We start from the raw sequence: 18,935 nt of genomic DNA on the forward strand, positions 1-18,935 counted from the left end.
TCCTCTCAACTTTTAATTGGTTGTCCCCCTGCTGTGTAAAATATTTTTCTGGCTGACCTGCAGGTACCAGAGGAATACCTCTTCCTTCTGAGTAAACATTAGTTAATATTTCTAGTTTAAAGACGTCGCATGTATTTTTATAACTTCTGGCATAAGCTGAGACTAATTCAAGTTCCTGAGTAACTTCAAATTCCTTTAGCACAAGGAATTTACCCAAGGGATACAGGAGTACTGATGCATAGGGGCACTTGTACCCCAATGTTTATAGCAGCACTCTCAACAATAGCCAAATTATGGAAAGAGCCTAAATGTCCATCAACTGATGAATGGATAAAGAAATTGTGGTTTATATACACAATGGAGTACTACGTGGCAATGAGAAAGAATGAAATATGGCCCTTTGTAGCAACGTGGATGGAACTGGAGAGTGTGATGCTAAGTGAAATAAGCCATTCAGAGAAAGACAGATACCATATGTTTTCACTCTTATGTGGATCCTGAGAAACTTAACAGAAGACCATGGGTGAGGGGGAGAAAAAAAAAAGAGAGGGAGGGAGCCAAACCATAAGAAACTCTTAAAAACTGAGAACAATCTGAGGGTTGATGGGGGTGGGAGGCAGGGGAGGGTGGGTGATGGGTATTGAGGAGGGCACCTTTTGGGATGAGCACTGGGTGTTGTATGGGAACCAATTTGACAATAAATTTCATATATTGAAGAAAAAAAAAACAAATTCCTTTAGCACAAAACAGTTCCTGTCAGTGACAAACCTGTGGATACCATTAGAAAGGTGTGTCTTTTAGAAAATGAAGTAATTAGAAGTGTATGAAGTTATTAAGCTGAAAGGAAAAAAGAACACAAAATTAGAGGATATTTTCTCAAATAAAAAATCAGGTTAAGATGTGCAAGTGTGTCAGAAGGGAAAGATGCCATTTAGAAAAAGAGCACGTAAGATTTCTTCGCTGGTTAGCATATTTGTACTTTAACATAATTTTCTTTTTTCTGAATTGCTACCAAGTTAGAAAGAAATATACATATAAAAAGAACATTAACAAGGCAAAGGGTTGGGTTGGGTGGTGAAAGATCTGAGAGTTCTGAGCACTGCAGGTAGGTCTCAGAGTATGTGACATGCCTTAGTGTTCAGAGTATTATCTCTCTCTCTCTCTCTCTCTCTCTCTCTCTCTCTCTGTCTCACACACACACACACACACACACACACACACACACACACCCTTAAAATGACTAAGAGGAAGTATCCAAAGGAAGGATAATCGTTGGTTTTAAGAGGTACCATTCTCTAAAAGAGAATTCTAGTTGCCTATCTCAAAGTCTATTTATTCTCTTCCTTTTAGAAACAGAATCCTGATTTTTTTTCTTGCTGGGCACATTGCTACCCAACTAAAAAGACTAGATTTTCTATTTTTCCTTTCAGTTAAATGTGACTTTGGGATTAACTTCTGAATAATGTGATAAAAAGCATATGTGTCTTACAGAAAGCTCCTTTATTTAATGAGGTCTTCTTTATCCCAATGCTGTGTTGACACACTGACTCTCCAAAAAGAAAATTAAAAAGCCCTGATTTATGGTTTTTGCCAATTTCTGTGGTGTATATACTTCCACCATGGCTGATATCAAGTAACCAAAGTGTGATGGACTGAATTGTGTCCCCCAATCTCTCAATTCATATGTTGAAGCCCTAACTCCCAAGGTATTTAGAAATAAGGCCTTTAATAAGATAATTAAGATTAAATTGAGGTCATAAGGGTATGGCCCTTATCTGATAGGGCTGGTCTCCTTATAAGAAGAGGAAGAGACACCAGAAGTGCCTGTGCACAGAGGAAAGGCCATGTGAGGACAGAGCAAGAAGGTAGCCAACTACAAGCTAAGAAAAGAGGTCTTGCCAGAAACCCAAATTTTTGCCCCTTGAGCTTAGGTTTCCAGCCTCCAGAAATAAATTTCTGTTGTTTAAGCCACCCAGTCTGTGGTATTTTACCATGGCAGCCGGGGAAGACTAATAGTCAAGATAATGTCACCGAATATGAAGTAGAGAAGAGATGCACAGAATTGGTTTTTGAATCCAATATGAGATGGTGTTAGCACACCACTGCTTTATCAGATTGCTCAAAATTTGAGAGTGACAGTAAGGGCTGTAGAAGTCATCTTACTTCATGATGATTATGGCTATACTCTAGGGACTATGGAATGTTGACTAGAAATAAGTCTGCTCTGGGACAATATTGTCAAGCTGCCATACCAGCCCTCAATACCAGCCAGATTCAGTACATGAAGCTCTGGGTATTACACAAGAGAATATTTATGGAGAACAAACCACATTTTGAGCCACATGACTGATTGAATCATGAACCAGGGGATCAGAAATCAAATCACATGAGTCATTTTTCTACACTGGAAAGAGACTGGAAAGATGGACACCATCCCTGAACTTGATACATCAATAATGGGGAAGGATCCCTGGTGTGTTTCCACTTTACTTTTAGATCCTTCCATCTTTACTTGGTATTCAAAGAAGTACAGGAAAAAAAATTTTAGAGACTTAAATCTGTATAGACTCTTACTAGATGGTGTGGGATACTGATTGAGATCTTTCCTGCCTCTGGAAATCACCAATAGTTCAGGGATTATATATATGAGATGATATAGAATTAGGAGCTCCCTTGAACATGATTCCTCAAGGGTGAGGGGGAAACAAACAGATCTGGTGGCTTTCATATCAAGGGATATAAACAGAGGACTAGGAGAAGAGTATAATATGAAGAATACAATACTTAGAAAGATGGTTCCCTTAAATTTTCAAATGTTTTATCACACTCTATCCAGAAACTGAGGGTGAGTTATTCCAGAAAAGCCACTCCTTATGTTTAAGGGAATTGCTAGAGGGAGAGATTGACACCTTATTCCTCAGTTGGATGTGTGTTTAAGTGTTTGTTGTCTTACATCTTATCTCCCTTATTTCCAAATGTACTACAAGTGAGTATTTGGAATGTAATTAGAGCAGCTATTTTATCAACAAGGAAACTGAGGCACAACTGAGAATTGTCTAAAGTTACCCAGTAAATGGCTCAACACAAAATAAAAACAGCTCCTTGGCCACTGAAGATTCTGGACAAATCACTAGCCTTTAAGAGCATGCTGGACACTTTCTCTTATTTTATAATTGGTGTAGGGAAAAAAGAACTCAATTGTACTGTGCTGTTCAGTGCTGTTCAATGGAACTTTCTAAGAGGATGGATATGTTCTATTGAAGCACTTGAACTATGGGTAGTGCAACTGAGGGAATTCATTTTAGATTTCATTTAATTGTAATAAGGTTTATATAACTAGTTGTGGCTAGTGGCTACCATATTGGCCAGCACAGCTACAAAGCATAGTTTCTCCACCTGTGGCCTGTGACCCACTTTATGAATGGTGAATTACCATTTAATTCACGACGTCAATTAATTTGGTTTTGACTAGCAATGAAGTAAACGAAAAGAAATAGAATTTCTATCTCTCTATTTACATTACCCCTATGCTCTTGCATGTTGTTCGCTTTTGAAATATAATCCTTAACATATTAATCATAGTTATTTAAAATTCTCTGTCTGATAACTCCAAAATCCATCATCCATGTCACATCTAAGCCTGGCCTAGTATTTGCTTTATTTCTTTAGACTATGTTTTTTTCTTACTTTTTGGCATGTCTTGTAAATTCTTGTTGAAACCCAGACATGGTGTGTTGGGTATAAGAACTGAGGAGGTGAGCATGCAGTGAAGACTTTATAAGAATCTGGCTGGAAGTTGGGTTATATTTCATGTCTATTATAGCTGTCGATGCCAGAGGCTTCAAAGTCCTCTATTATCCTGGTTGTTGTCTTTCCTCTTGACTTTGTGCTTCCCTAACTACCCCTCCTCAGAAAGATCCTGCATCTTGCAGTACTTCCAACTGGAACCATCTCCATTATACTGAAACCCCTTTGTGGTGGTGGTCAGGTTGGGGGCAGTCGGAAGCATTCTAATCTTGCGATGAAGTCTTGGTCTTTAAGTGGGCTGGTGTCTCTAGGCTGTGACCTTCACAGGTATTTCTGCTGTGGCAGAGTTTTCCTTCCCCACCCTAAGTGAGATAGAAAAGCTACAGGGGGCACAATGGGATAGATGTCCTTCCTCAGTGGGGATAAGGCACTGGTAAAGTGGTTTCCCCTAGAGAGTAGGCCTTTGTTATGGAGAATATACTGGAGTGGTTCACCATGATTATTCTCCTTCAGAGCTGTCAGAGCCTCTAGAAGATCTTCCCCAGATCTTCCTATGTGAACCTGGTGGTGGTGGGGTTCCTGGAAGGGAATCCCCCACAATTACGGGTGCTTCTTAAGACTGTAGCCACCAGGAGTTTCATACTCTTGAGCCAGTCCACACTCCACCCCCAGCAATTCATCAAAATTACTATTTAACTGTGCCGACCAGTTTATGGCTCCAGTGACTTTTGCTCCAGCCAAGCAGATCGTGGGTGTCACTCTCTCGATTTACTTTCTTCTTCAGATTTTGGGAAAGTGGTTCCCCCTGCAACCTTAGTTCTCTGACGAGTTCAAGAAAAGTCATTGATTTTCAGTTTGTTTCGCTTTTTCTTATGGTAGGAAAAGGAGTGACAATTTCCAAGTTCTTCATATGTCAGGGCTGACACCATTACTCTAATGACCACTTTAATTTATTTATTTAAAAAAAATTTTTTTAATGTTCATTTATTATTGAAAGTCAGAGAGTCAGAGCATGAGCAGGGGAGGGGCAGAGGGAGAGGGAGACACAGAATCCAAAGCAGGCTCCAGGCTCTGAACTGTCAGCACAGAGCCTGACATAGGGCTTGAACTCACAGACCCTGAGGTCACAACCTGAGCTGAAGTCAGACGCTTAACTGACTGAGCCACCCAGGCGCCCATCTAATGACAACTTTTAAAACCTCTGTTTTAAGTATGTATTTCTGAATATGTACTCAGTTATGATGTTAAATGTAGTTCTTGCTAGGGTTAAAAAAATGTTAAGAAACAGTGGCATGAGGCAGAAAAAAAATAAGACTCTGGGCCATTTCTGCTGAGGTATGTCCCATCCATATTTCCATACACATTCATGGAACCATCCTATTTATTGCTACCTTTGGTAAAAGAAAAAAAAAACCTATTAATTTATAAAACATACTAATTGAAAATAAGAATTGGAGAGATTAAATAGCGTAACTGGTAAATAGTGTTTTATTTGTTTTTTACTACAAATTTGCTGTTCAACTACACAGACAGTATTATGGCCTGGTATCTTGGAAGATATAGACTATTAGATTTCTGCTTTTCTGAAAAACATTTGAATTTTGACATAATTTATTCTTTGCACTGCTCTTAGTGCTAGGTAAACTGAATATATAATCTTAATGTGAATAATTTTATATGACACTTTGATTTGCTATTTGGGAAATATTATCTAAGTACTTCTTAATTTGCAATATTGATTTTTCTGTAGCAATTTTAGTCTAACTAGATTTAGTTTAAACTCGAAAACTAATTAGTTAGAAATTAATGTTAATTAAATCATTTTTAAAATGTGGCATAAGGAAGTAGGGGGCTTTGGAAGAGAAAGAGAAGAGACAAAGTTCATTCTCATCTCACTTCTGCATACCTTCATCCATCACAGGAACCAGTGTCTGAAACGTTTATAAATGCTTGGTGTATAGGCCTTCCTTTCTATAATTCAACTCTCACCTAGGCTGTGCAAGGAAATCCATAGAGGGGACACATGCTTTGCATAGCACAATAGAAAAGGTTTGTAAGTGCTCTATAAATGGGCTTCATAATAGCCACATTCCAAAAGGAAAAAAAAAAAGTTCAGGATGTATTTGACACAGTATTTAATTTTAAATATTTTTACCACATTTCCAGATTCATAGTAAGATTGTATATACTTTTATACTTTAAAATATTTTACAAAGTTCATATTTATGAAGTTTTATAAGGTAATTTTATTCTCTGATTGTAAAAAGATATCATAAATTCAAAAACAAAGTAATCCTACATTTGTATCAAAACATTCAGAAATTAATCTATTAAACTTTGATTTAAGTACAATATTGTGGCAGGTGTGGCTATTCCATCTGGAATTTTAAATCTGATACAATTTATCATGCTGCAAGCAAAGGTGGATAATAAAAGGGTAAACCTCATAAATTAAATAAGGAAAAGATGGAGGACTGTATATAGAAATGGAACCATGATGATAAATAGTGAAAAAGAATGGCAAAAAAAAAAAAGTAAAAAGTTCATGAACGATAGTCCAAGGGTTCATTAATCCTATTATAATAAAGCAAACAATTTTAGTTCCATATTTAATGGCTGATGGATATTAAAGTGCTCTCTGCTGACATATTTAAAAATATGTGATATTGCTGATGGTCATTTCACCACATGCTAATTTCTCATAATTTACACATTCATACTTTTGGGAATCCAGATTAATAATAACAACCTCGGGTATGTGAAAGTTAAACACAGGAAACACCTGCAGAACAATATTAGTTTCTGTAAGGAAGTGAAACCATTTATCATTAATTTATTGAAAGAAACTCAGGATGATGTTCTATATTTATTAATGCATAAAAAAATTTCTTACCTAAAGCTTCCATACACCAGACTGTCTTATTCCAACGGGTTGGCTGTGTTCTAACACATTTGCTATTTGATGTAAATTCAACCTCCACAGTATCACCAATGACTTCATCTCTCAAAATAATAAATATTTCACCAGGATTCTATAAGATAAAACATGTAACCCAATGAGGACCTTGAAAAAGTCTACATTAACCAAAGAACCCACTATATTTAATAACAACAAAGTCTGCACAGGATAATTATGTCTTCTATCATGTCCTATCTTTTCAAACATAGTCAGAAATAAAATATGTAAATGTGATTCTCACCACATTTTAATTTTATCAACTTGGTGTCTATTGAATTCTCAACTTTTTCCCCAACCCCATCTTTTGCAACTGAAAAAAGTGAGGACACAGTTGCTTCCTTTTGGCCTTGACTCTTCCCTGTCCAAGAGGATCCCTATCTCAGAGGTAGGAGCATCACCTACAGACCTCCAGGGAGCCGTCATTTGCTAACCAAAGCTTTTTTTCCCCCCTGAATCCTTTGCCTTTGCCTTTCCAGAACTTAGTATATTCACCTATAAATGACAGGACTGAATAGGTATAACTGTAAGATCTCTTAACATTTTAAATATGAGTTTTAATGTCCAATGTTTTAAATATCCAATAGTTTTAAATCTTACCTAATAGAGATTCTCTGGTTACTCTTTATGTGTGATGAGTATCTATGAAGGTTACTGAAATGACTGAAGGTTATAAATCTAAAAGTTTCAAGATTTTATTAACGTCGAAAGCTAAATCTATGGATGTAAGTCAAAAGGAGTTACTGAAAACCATTCTGGGGAAAAAGCCAGAAAAAATAATTAGGGATAAAAAGATTGACATTAATACAGAGAAAAAGAAGGAATAAATATTTGCTGAATATCTATTTTATGCTAGGAATTATGTTAAGCACTTTTAATATAAAGATATTTCCTTTAATCCTAACCAAAACATACACACACACATATACACACTGAAACCAAAATGGAAGGCTATTAGTTTTCTTTCAAGAACAGGGTAGCTAATACAGAGAGTTACATTCTGAAGATTAATCAGAACTATCTAAATCACAATCTGTACTCTCCTTTACACTGTGCTCTTTGACCCTTCAGAATAACTAAAATGAAATATCATTTTTATGTTTATCTCAGGTATCACCTTCCAAATGCTTTCCTCAAAGTCAAACTAAATTTCAGTCCCTCGCAAAATAAACAGAAACCTCATTTATATACTCTTATAAAATTGTGTTTACCCAAAAGTCATTAACTTCAAAGTTCTCTTATTTAAAAGTTATCTGTGTATGCATAAATCACCTGCTGATAAAACTTACAACTTTAACGCTCTGTACCAAAGACTTTCTACAAATATATTAATGTGGGGCGCCTGGGTGGCTCAGCTGGTGAAGCGCCCTACCCTTCATTTCGCTCACTTCAGGATCTTACGGTTTCAGAGTTCGAGCCCCATATCGGGCTCTATGTTGACAGTGTGGAGCTTGGGATTCTCTCTCTCTCTCTGTCTCTCTCTCTCTCTCTGCCCCTCCCCCCCCAAATAAATAAACAAACTTAAAAAAAATGTTGATGCCACAGAATTGGTTCAGCCTACATACTTCCACTGCAGCCATTTTTCACCGGAGTCCGGTGCTCCCCAATATTTGTCTGCAGGATATTTTAAACTAAATTTCTCCTCATCGATTACATTGCAAATGGAGAAAAGATGCCACTATTCCACAGGAAACACATTCTTGGCCTCACACATCCCGCATGTCAAGAATGCCTCCCTGTATTCTTCCCTATGCCACACCGAAGCACTGCCTCATGTGACCCCCGAGGTCAGGAATGTGAGCTCCTCCTGTTCCTTTCATCCACCACCTCCTCTTCACGGGGCCTCCTGTCTAGCTCAGTTTTTTAGTTCCTCTGTTGCTCACACCTGTCACCAAACTTCTCATGACTTCGTATTTATTTTGGCCCCGATCCCCAAGATCCTCTGCATCAAAGTTCTTGAGAGCTCCCTTTCGAGTTTCCACTGTGGCTTATTCAACTTTGGCCTCTCCCCTTCCAAAGTTAGTCTGCCTCAGCATCTTCTCCCAGTGTATTATTCTCATTCTCATTCTAATGAGTGCTCACACCCATTCTCATTCATGAGTGCTCACACAGGCTGCTTCTTAATGCATCAGATTCCCTCCTTAATAGAGGGCAGGACTCCACCTTTCAACCTTTTCCAGAGAAAAGTTCTAAAGGAAAGACAAGCATACTGACCACCCCAAATGAGGGACTCACATCCTCATTTGTACCCAAGGCCAGCTTCACAGGTGTATGACCTGGACTGTTGCATTGGCCGTGCACTTAGAAGGCCCTGCACTTGCTTTAATGTTCTGCTGTCACTGCCTTAAAGCGCTTACTAATTTGAACAAGGGCCCCTACACTTTCATTTTGCACCAGGCCTGTTTGTACCAAATGTTGGCGTGCCATTTCGTTCCTACTCTCCCTCCATCTCCCCACCTCTCCTCTCCTCTCCCACAAGGCCTGACTCGGGGTTTCACAAGCTCCATAAACCCTCCCTACAACTGCAGCCCACAGCAGCTTCTAAGGGAATCATGGAGCGTTTCACATTCACACTCCTCATTCGACCTTCTCGAAGTCACGCCCCCTGTTCTTCATTAGTTCTTCCTGTCTGTGTGTTGGCTTCCCGGCTAGAGTTTCAATATCCTGAAGGTATTTTTATTTTTTCATATCATTGTGGCATCTTGCAAAAATTATGTACATAAGAGACAATCTGCACATGTTTTTAAAATGAAGATGGAATAAGTCTGTTAAAATGTGACATTTTAAAATTGAACACACCCAGCTCCATTCCTTACATCCCTCAGGACTCCCAGTTTCAGCTGTTTGCTGCATGTCCACGGAGAAAGTGGCCTGCTCTAGGAGGGAAGGCCTGCATTGTCCAGCCTTGTCCTTAACTATTATGAACATCTTAACTAAAAATCTAATTATGTGGGTCCACTTAATTCAACGGAGAAAATACTCAAAGGGTCGTAAATTTGGCTTTATCAGTTATAAAGCTGCTGTTTTGCTTTCAATCTTCCTGACTCATCTGTTTATCCCCTGTTTGGCACTGAACATTCAGGGACAGAGAGAATTATGATAATGATCCCTTCCAAAGCCTAAAGTTTTGTGGCATTGGTCACAAAATCTTGAGACCTAAACAAAGGGGCTAAAACTTGGTCTATAATAGAACACATAAAGGGTGAAGTTTCCGGGTCTCCTAGGGTTGGTGTCTTTAGGCTTATATGATATATCACGCACAGGCAACAAAGGATTTTTACCCTAGTGGATCATCATATCAGCTTACCATGACTTTTTTACACAGACCAATGGGTCTTTTCATATATTCACGTCTACTTTCATAGGCACCAGTTTAATGAGCATAGTTGCATGTGTTTTATTAAGCCAGGACTGTGCAGGCTCCTGTAGCTGACCTCTATCTGACCCATGACAGCACAGCCAGGATTAGGTTATGGCAATGGTTCCAAATTTGGCTGTTAATTCTCACCTTCAGCATCACCTGGGCAGCTCTTAAAACTGTCAGTGTCCAGGCCATAAACCAGACCATTTATATCCAAATCTCTGGGGGTAGGATTTAGGCACTTTTTTTTTTTTTTTTTTTAAACCTCCCCCAGTAACCGCCGTCCGCAGCTTAGTTTGAGAGCCACTTGGTTAAAGGTAAAGACCTCTTTCGGTCACTGTAAAACCTTACCACCAAAAGGGGTGGTACCTTACAACATAAACCTTTCGGCATTGATACACACAATAGTCTTTTGCAACTTCTCCTGTACTTTTCAGTTAAGTCACAGGATCAGACTTTAAGGTTGATTACCAAGAACTAGTGTGTGATTTGGTATCAGAAATTAAGTGGGAAGTGCCATTAGCTTCTGTGTATTATTTTAAACCCTATCTTGGGCCAAGGAATGAATGCATAGGAGGTCATCTCTGAGATCCTTGTGGCTTTCCCATGGGCCCCTCAGAATCACACCTCTCCATATAGTCTAAGGATTTCTCTAGATTCATTGGCTACATAATCAGGTCTGCACTGTGGGTTTGGAGACTCACATTACAGTGGTAGCTACAGAGGTATGTCAAGGAACAGGTCAAATAAAATGAAGGTCTTTTTGAGGGAATGTGCCACGTTCTAGGATTTGGATACAAAGACACTTCAATGAAATTAATATAGATCCAAATGTTGATTTAAAGCCACTTAAAAGGCCTTTCAATGTTATACTGTAACTTGAAGAATTATATTTGCTCCTGAGATCAACAAGTGACTGGATTGGTTTTAAAACAATTTCAGTCTTATCATCAGAAAAGGAGCACTGGGAGAGTAACATAAAAATTAAGAAATATCAGTTAATTACACTCAAGGAAGTAAGAGACTCTGGGGGGAGAAAAGCTGAGATCGCAGTAGACAAATTCTACCAAAAGGAAGGGAAAACAGATTGAAGGCCTGTCTATGCAGATAAAACAAGATAAAGAAGATAAGCTCATTCCGAACCGCTTTTTAGGATAGAGCTCGTGAAGGGGAAATAACGAAGCCATTGCTGAACCTATGACTGAGGCTTGTGGAGGTAACTGAAGAGGCAGGAGGCATCAGAGGGCAAGTGACAGTACTTTCCAAGAGGTCCCACTGAGGAAAACATTTAGAGGCTCCCTCTTAAGGCTTCAGGTAAAATCCATAAAAAGAGGGACAAGAGTCACTGCTTACAGATTGTGCAGCTCTAACGAGTGATTACAGAACAACTGAGCGGATTGCAGAAAAGCCTCTGAAGGGGAGCACTAATTCTTGGTGCCATTATTAGGTGATGTGAAGGCAGTTTATTACTGTGAGGGCCATAAATGTATCTCCTGTCCTTGGAGACAGGATTTAACGTTGGCACTATTGACGGTTTGGGACCAGAGAAGTCATTGTTGTAGGGACCACCCCTAGATGCCAGTAGCAATCCCCCCAGGATGACAACCAAAACTGTCTGCAGGCTTTGTCAAATCCCTTCTGGGGGCAGGGGGAGCAAAATCATTCCCAGATGAGAACCACCGCTCTGAGGGAGTTTGTCTGAGGAATTAATGAAATTTAGACTTTGTAGTAATACACAGCATAGGGCGGAGAAGCTAACAAATAATAGGCCAGGTCCAGTTCTAGTTTATATGTTATTCCAATGGAAGAATGCCTCCCAGGTGGATTTCTCATTGGGGACATAAAGTTGGATAAGCCTCTTTTATACAATGAATGTGTCTGACAGGCTTAGAACTTGGACATCGTATCTCTCACGATCAATTACTCCACAAGATAAAATCAAGAGGAATATGCTAGAAAAACAAATGTGTTGGCTCATAACAAAATAAATAAATAAATAAAAATACTAAAATATAGCACAGAATGCTAATCCTAGAAAAGGTAAAAGAAGAAGCCAAATTAAGTAGATTTGCACCTTTAAGACCTACCAAGGTATTTCTCAAAGAGACAGGGAATAACTTACATAAACAGAACACTGGAAGCCTATCTTCACTACCACATGAAAAACAATGTTGAAGAAAATGTATTTTCTGCTGTTTTTTAGAGTGGCACAAGATTTTCAAGGCTTAGGAAATCTAAAATCCATAGAAAGGAACAATGCTTGGAATGACGAATAGGCAGAGGGATCAACACTCCCATGCTCCTGGGGTCAAAAGTAGCAGCAAAATTACCTACTGCCTCAGTTGAACAATCTACTAAAGCTGATTCTCCAGCACAGGTGAGGGAACAGGGAGGGAACCTCTACGAGGCAAGTCCACAGACCGAATTAATTTTACAGCAAGAAGCAGCAGCAGGAGGGACCTTACCCCCTACCCCTACCCCCCCCCCCCCCCGCTTAGTCAGAGAGAATGAAGATTATGCCACTACATAGAATTACTCAACTCAGCGCTGGCATACTGGAAACACAAAACTAGAAGGGCACTTTGTAGATTTCAAAGGTGCTGGGTGTGAAAGAGGCAAGTTTGCAAAAAGACCTGGTGACTGGCAATTTAGCACTGTAAATTTCTAGCTTTTGTAATGTTTATTTTATTTCTGAGAGGGAGAGAGCGTACAAGTGGGGAGGGGCAGAGAGAGAGCATGGCAGAGGATCCAAAGCAGGTTGTGCGTTGACAGCAGTGGGCCCAATATGGGGCTCGAACTCACGATCTGGGAAATCATGACCTGAGCCAACCGAAGTCAGATGCTCAATCAAGTGAGCCACGCAGGCACCCCCTAACTTTTGTAATTTTTTTTTTCAACGTTTATTTATTTTTGGGACAGAGAGAGACAGAGCATGAACGGGGGAGGGGCAGAGAGAGAGGGAGACACAGAATCGGAAACAGGCTCCAGGCTCTGAGCCATCAGCCCAGAGCCCGACGCGGGGCTCGAACTCACGGACCGCAAGATCGTGACCTGGCTGAAGTCGGACGCTTAACCGACTGCGCCACCCAGGTGCCCCACCCCCTAACTTTTGTAAGATGGTGGCAAAGTCTCAAGTATCACTTACTGGGAGGAGGCCATATATTCAGTTGTCTCCACTCATCCACTGACTGGAAGATGTCTCAGAAATGAGTAAGTTCATAGGTTGTGCTTTCAGACAACCAGCATTGACTGAAAGTTACCCTGGCAAATCTGAAACATGATTTTCACTCATTTGGATACACATGATCTTTCCTTTGGTACTTGGCCATTGTTACATGGACTCAGACTGTACTAAGATCTAGGTTCCGAGAGCATAAGGTTTTGGCTGGGACAACTGTTTTTTGTCTGGGAATTAGTTTATTTTGAATTCTTTAGTGTGTGGGGCTGATGCTAAAGTAATCTCGTATGACCTTTCAATTCTTAAGATTCCTTAAAATGTGGGGTACCTAAGTGAGCTTTGAAATAATTTAACTTCAGAAAGTCTGAAAGAATTGTACCCATGTCAATAAAAGACAGCCCATGATCCTGCTTTTGAAAGTACCCTGATTCTACCCAACCATGTACCTGAGCTATTGCAGCCTGGAGGGCAGTGGGGTTTAATTTTTAGATTTCAATTTCTCTGCAAATTTAATAATGGGGAAGGTTTCATATTATTCAAAATTTACTTGGGGCACCTGGGTGTCGGTTAAGTGTCCGACCTCAACTCAGATCATGATCTCGCGGTTTGGGAGTTGGAGCCCTGCATCAGGCCCTGTGCTGACAGCTCAGAGCCTGAAGCCTGTTTCAGATTCTGTGTCTCCCTCTCTCTGCTCCTCCCCCCCCTCACACTCTGTCTTTCTGTCTCTCAAAAATAAATAAACATTAAAAAAAGTAAAACAAATTTACTGTTGTATGTATTTTTCAAAGCAGCTATTAAGACACACTGCATAATTCTCAGTGAGCAATGTTTAGTTCCAGAGGGTTTTTTTTTCTTTTTTGTGTTGATTTTACCTCCTTGAGAATAATTCTCATTTCTGTTTATTACAGTTTTTTATATTTATTTCTGTCTCTTCCACTGTTTCTGACTCACTCGGAGCCACAGGTTCTGATTGTTCAGCCTGTCCTCCCTCAAGTTCCTGAGTCCTTTAAGCGAGTTGTAATTTTTCTTTGCCTGGTTACATGTGTTGGTTCCCTCAAACTTGAATGATTCAGTTCCTGGAGTGTCTAAGGTAGTGTCAAAGAAGTTGTTGTTTCTCTGGAATGAACAGCATAATCGCTTAAAACAATGATTCTTTTGCTTAAGTAACGGGTCTAGGGGTGAAGGGATTAAACTTTGCCGAACTGCACAGAAAATTCAGCTGCCCCCAAGACTGCTAATACCAGCAAGATTGGGGGTTCTCTTCCTAAAGACACTCCTAGCAGACAGACAATCGCAACCCCTGTCATTGAGTGGCATACATCTACTGGCTTCTACCAGAAGGATCCTTTCATGCAACTCCTAAGGCTCAGGAGTGTCTTTGGCTCGTCCCACTGAAGGACAACACAGACACTGAGGGTCACTGTCTGGAGATTATGGAGATACAGATTCAGGCCAAACTCTACCAGTGTGCTTATTTTAGTAGTCCATTTCAATGAAGACTTAGCAGGAAGACATGTATTCATATAGTCACCTTCTCAGAAGTCGACACTACATTCCTTGCTCCATTATACTTCTGTTCCTGAAAGGACCAACTCTTCCAACTCTTACGATATTTCCACTTAATAACACAGGCCTTTAATATATGTTTAATAATTGAAAAACTGGTGATATTAGAAAATAAGTGTTTTCAAATTCTATTCAAGAATATGTTTTCACTTATAGGAATAAAATCCTTGATCTGGTTAAAATGAAATAAAAAATTCTTAAGTAGCTTTATATATATAGCAATTATATATCTTTTTGCAATGTGCCAAATAACATTTGATAAAATGAAGCTTTCATATATTCTCTAATATTTAACTATTCAACAAATATTTACCAAATACCTACTAATGGCCAGAGAGTGTTTTGGATTCTGAGGACACAGCCATGAACAAAGTATCCAACTATCTTAGAGCCCACATTCTGTTATGAAAACAAGGGAGCCACTTAAATAACAAAGTTTCTTACTGACCTCACATGGAATTTCAGCAGGAAGCACAATTGCCTGTGGTATGGTATCTCTTGAAGCTTTTGATAATTCTTCAATTTCCTGTCTCTTACTTATTTCCCCAGAATGTTCCACTTTTAGGTCTGTTGGAAGATTGACCTCAAGGTAGTCATCAGAACCTGGAGAAAAGTGCATGAATGTGAACTACATCACAATTATAATATAGTTAAGGTCATATTATTCCCTCCATTGTTTTAAAGACTAATTGTAAACAATCAATTGGATTAATATATGGGACAACAGAACTGAGTTGAAAATAACTGAACCAATGTTAATAATTAAAATAACACTTCACAATTTAACTAGTATTATTATAACCTTAGTGACTAATCTAAACCAACTATATATGTTCACCTACTAGTTTAAGGTTCCCCCTGAAAAAAAAATCCAACCACCATGTAATATTTTTTCTTAACATTAAATTAACACACCTGAAAAAGATGGATCTATCTCTTTTCAATGACTGTAAGTAAGGAAATTTATTTTATTTTAAATGAGAACAATTATTTGTACTTCAAAAAGATTTCTAATTTTTTTTTAATATATGAAATTTATTGTCAAATTGGTTTCCATACAACACCCAGTGCTCATCCCAAAAGGTGCCCTCCTCAATACACATCACCCACCCTCCCCTCCCTCCCACCCCCCATCAACCCTCAGTTTGTTCTCGGTTTTTTAGAGTCTCTTATGCTTTGGCTCTCTCCCACTCTAACCTCTTTTTTTTTCTTCCCCTCCCCCATGGGTTTCTGTTAAGCTTCTCAGGATCCACATAAGAGTGAAAAAGATTTCTAATTTTAAAAACAAAAAAGCAAAATTGGGAAATGTCACTTTATAAACTAGTATTTCTGCACAACACTGGTTTAAGAGTGAAATACCAGTATTCATCCAAATGTTGATATGTTCTGTGAAAAGTGTGTTCTATACCAAAAAACTGGCTTTCTTTATGGCAGCATTACTAGAACAGTGAAATATGTTAATGTGAGTTTCAATCTTAAGGGGAAAGGATATTTGATTTTTTTGTTTTAACATTTAGTAATTTAGCATTTGGTCTTAGTCATTAAAACATGTTTTTCTATTGAAGAAAAACACGTTGTGTTAAGAGTGAAGGATAATTTTTTTATTACTCAATATTTCAAAGCCCAAACGCCTCTCATTAGAGTACAGACCAATGTGGCTGAAACTGAGTCTCTAACAACTAGATCACATCTGTAAGCTCTTAAGTCAACCCCAAAAGTATTCCTAAATCCACAAAGAAGATAATTGGGGAAAAAAAGAAACTAGCCCCTGATAGCTAGAAACCGCCCCAAGACTGTGTAAAAACCTTGGTGTTGGCTGGGAGCTGGCCCAGTGTCCTAGTGAAATCAACAATTTCACAGAAATCAGACATGGCCACTCTGCCTCCATGGTGGGTCAAGTCGGGGGTGAGAACACTTTGTAGTCAAGTCTGAATCCAAGCGAAAACATGAGCACTGCCTAAATCACAAAGAATGACCAAACATCCCAAATCCTAGCTCTTGTCACTAGCTATCACTTCTTTACCAATTTCAGCCTTCGTCTCTTTTTCTCTTGCCCTCTAGTTAGGGTAACCTACTCCTCTCAGTTTTCCTGGGAATTTTCCTGGTTTGGGCACTGACATGTTGTATCCTAAGAACCCCTTCAGTCTCAAGCATACTGGGACAGTTGGTCACCTTATTTTGGATAAAGATCACTAATATACCAAATCATAACATTACCATTGCTTTTTGACAGCAAGCAAACTACAGCAAAACTCTGCTTTCTTGAAACCTCCCTCAAATCACTTAACAACAAGCCTAAATCCTACAGTAAGTCTTTTCTAATAGTCATATTGAGATGGCCCATGGTTCTCCATGGTGTGCCTTCTCTTCATTGCAACTAACAAAAAGTCCAAATAGTTCAAGTGCAGGTGTGTTCCTAGTGGTTTGTGGCTAAAGGACACTGACAGGATAAAAAGGAAGAAGAGTCAAAGGCAGTATAGATGGAAGTAGCTAGAATTTGGTTATTTTACCCAAAAAAAAGTGAAGTTGCCAGTTTCACATAGGTAATTCTGTCAGTGAAACAGAATAACAAAAAGACATGCCCTCTAGAGAGGAACATCCGCATGCCACATCTAAGAAAGAGAGTGGTTTTTCTGGTGTTGTTCTGTCTTATGAAAGTTGCAGAATAAAGCCAAAAAAAATCTGGGATTTCCAGATTTTTCTTAGTACTAAGGCTACAAAAATAGCCTTTATGTCTTTACAATTTCATAAACGGTTTCATTTTCTTTCTGTCTCTGTCTGTGTCTCTCTCTGTCTCTCTTTCTCACACACGCGCGGGCACACACACACACACACACACACTCACACACTCACATCCCAGAACAGTGAAAGGTTGTTTTGAACCGGCTCGATCATTTTGTGAATTGATGAAAGAGCAAAGAAACCATTTTATTTAACACACTTTAGAAGAAGGGGGTGTAAATTATTCTAGCACAGCAGCATCTAGATGTTTTCTGCTAATTCCTCTGTGGTATTAGGTTAAGAAGAGCTATTTTATTTACCCTGAGGACATAATCATGACTATACAAAAAGATTTATCTCCATGAACCTTCACAGAATCACTGTTTATACTGCAGAAAATTGGAAGCAGTTTAAGCAATAAGGGACTAGATAAAAATCTGCACTGTGAAAAAGATACTGTCACCAATAAAAATTCTATCAGAGAGTACTTACTGATAAGAAACAGGTCCGTAATATAACTGAAAAAGTTTCAAGTTATGAAATTATCAATTTAGTAGGTTCTTATTTTAGTAAAATAAGAAGTATAGGACTTCTGGTTTCAGGTTCCACATGTAAGGAGCTTTGGAAATCAACACTCCTCCTAACAAAAAGCTGAACTGACTGAAAAATCACCAGTCTTCTTTGATGCTTAAGAAAGGGGTGGACTTAGAACAAACTGCTGTCCCCCAAATTGGAGAGACAGTCAGGGAAGTACAGGGAGTCTCAACTTACAGAGTAGACAGGACTGCAAACCACCCAGGAACCAGTGCCGGGGTAGGAAAACCACAACTGTAATTGATGCTCAGTGTGGACAAGTCTGAGAGTTAAAAACTGCAAAGGAATCCAGCTGAAGGAGGGCCTCCACATTATTTTGAGATTTACCTCCAGGAGCTTGACTAGATTCCCACAGAAAATATTAGAGAAAATTCCCCTCCTGCTGCTGGCAGGGGGAGGGGAAAGGAAATCATTTTGAAATACTCCATAGCACTCTGTTCTTCTAAGAAAGGTTTGTCCTCAGGGCAGACTGGTTAATGACAGCCTAATCTACTGGGGTATTCTCAGAGTCTAAGTGACCTGGGGATGAGAAATACCCAACAGCAGCCCTCTGTAGCCATGTTGTCCCACATAAAAGGGGCAGAAACTAAGGCAGTCTCATGAAGTTCATGGTTCAGAGCTATAGGTTCACTAAATGACTAAAACCTAACTAAGCATAGGACTCTAGAAAGCTTCCCCTCCCCCACATCTCAGAACCACATTACCAAAAGCCTATTCATAGCAGTTCCTTTTACCTAGTACATCGTATCTATTGAGAAAAATGACAAGGCATATCAAAAGGCCGAAAACCAAATTTGATTAGACAGAGTAAG

The 18,935-nt window shown here is 39.1% G+C and overlaps 1 protein-coding gene across 1 annotated transcript in view; it reads right to left on the bottom strand.

Annotated features, from left to right (window-relative positions):
* BANK1 (B cell scaffold protein with ankyrin repeats 1) overlaps positions 1-18,935 on the bottom strand; it is a 311,973-nt gene that overhangs the window by 215,392 nt on the left and 77,646 nt on the right. The window contains exons 3-4 of the mRNA XM_045471780.1: positions 15,257-15,411; positions 6,641-6,779 (exon numbers count right to left, since the gene is read on the bottom strand). Coding sequence (XP_045327736.1) covers positions 6,641-6,779; positions 15,257-15,411 — 294 coding nt within the window. The remainder of the gene's footprint in view (positions 1-6,640; positions 6,780-15,256; positions 15,412-18,935) is intronic.

The sequence above is a fragment of the Leopardus geoffroyi genome, chromosome B1, assembly GCF_018350155.1.
Source record: "Leopardus geoffroyi isolate Oge1 chromosome B1, O.geoffroyi_Oge1_pat1.0, whole genome shotgun sequence".
In the NCBI taxonomy this organism is placed as follows: Eukaryota; Metazoa; Chordata; class Mammalia; order Carnivora; family Felidae; genus Leopardus; species Leopardus geoffroyi.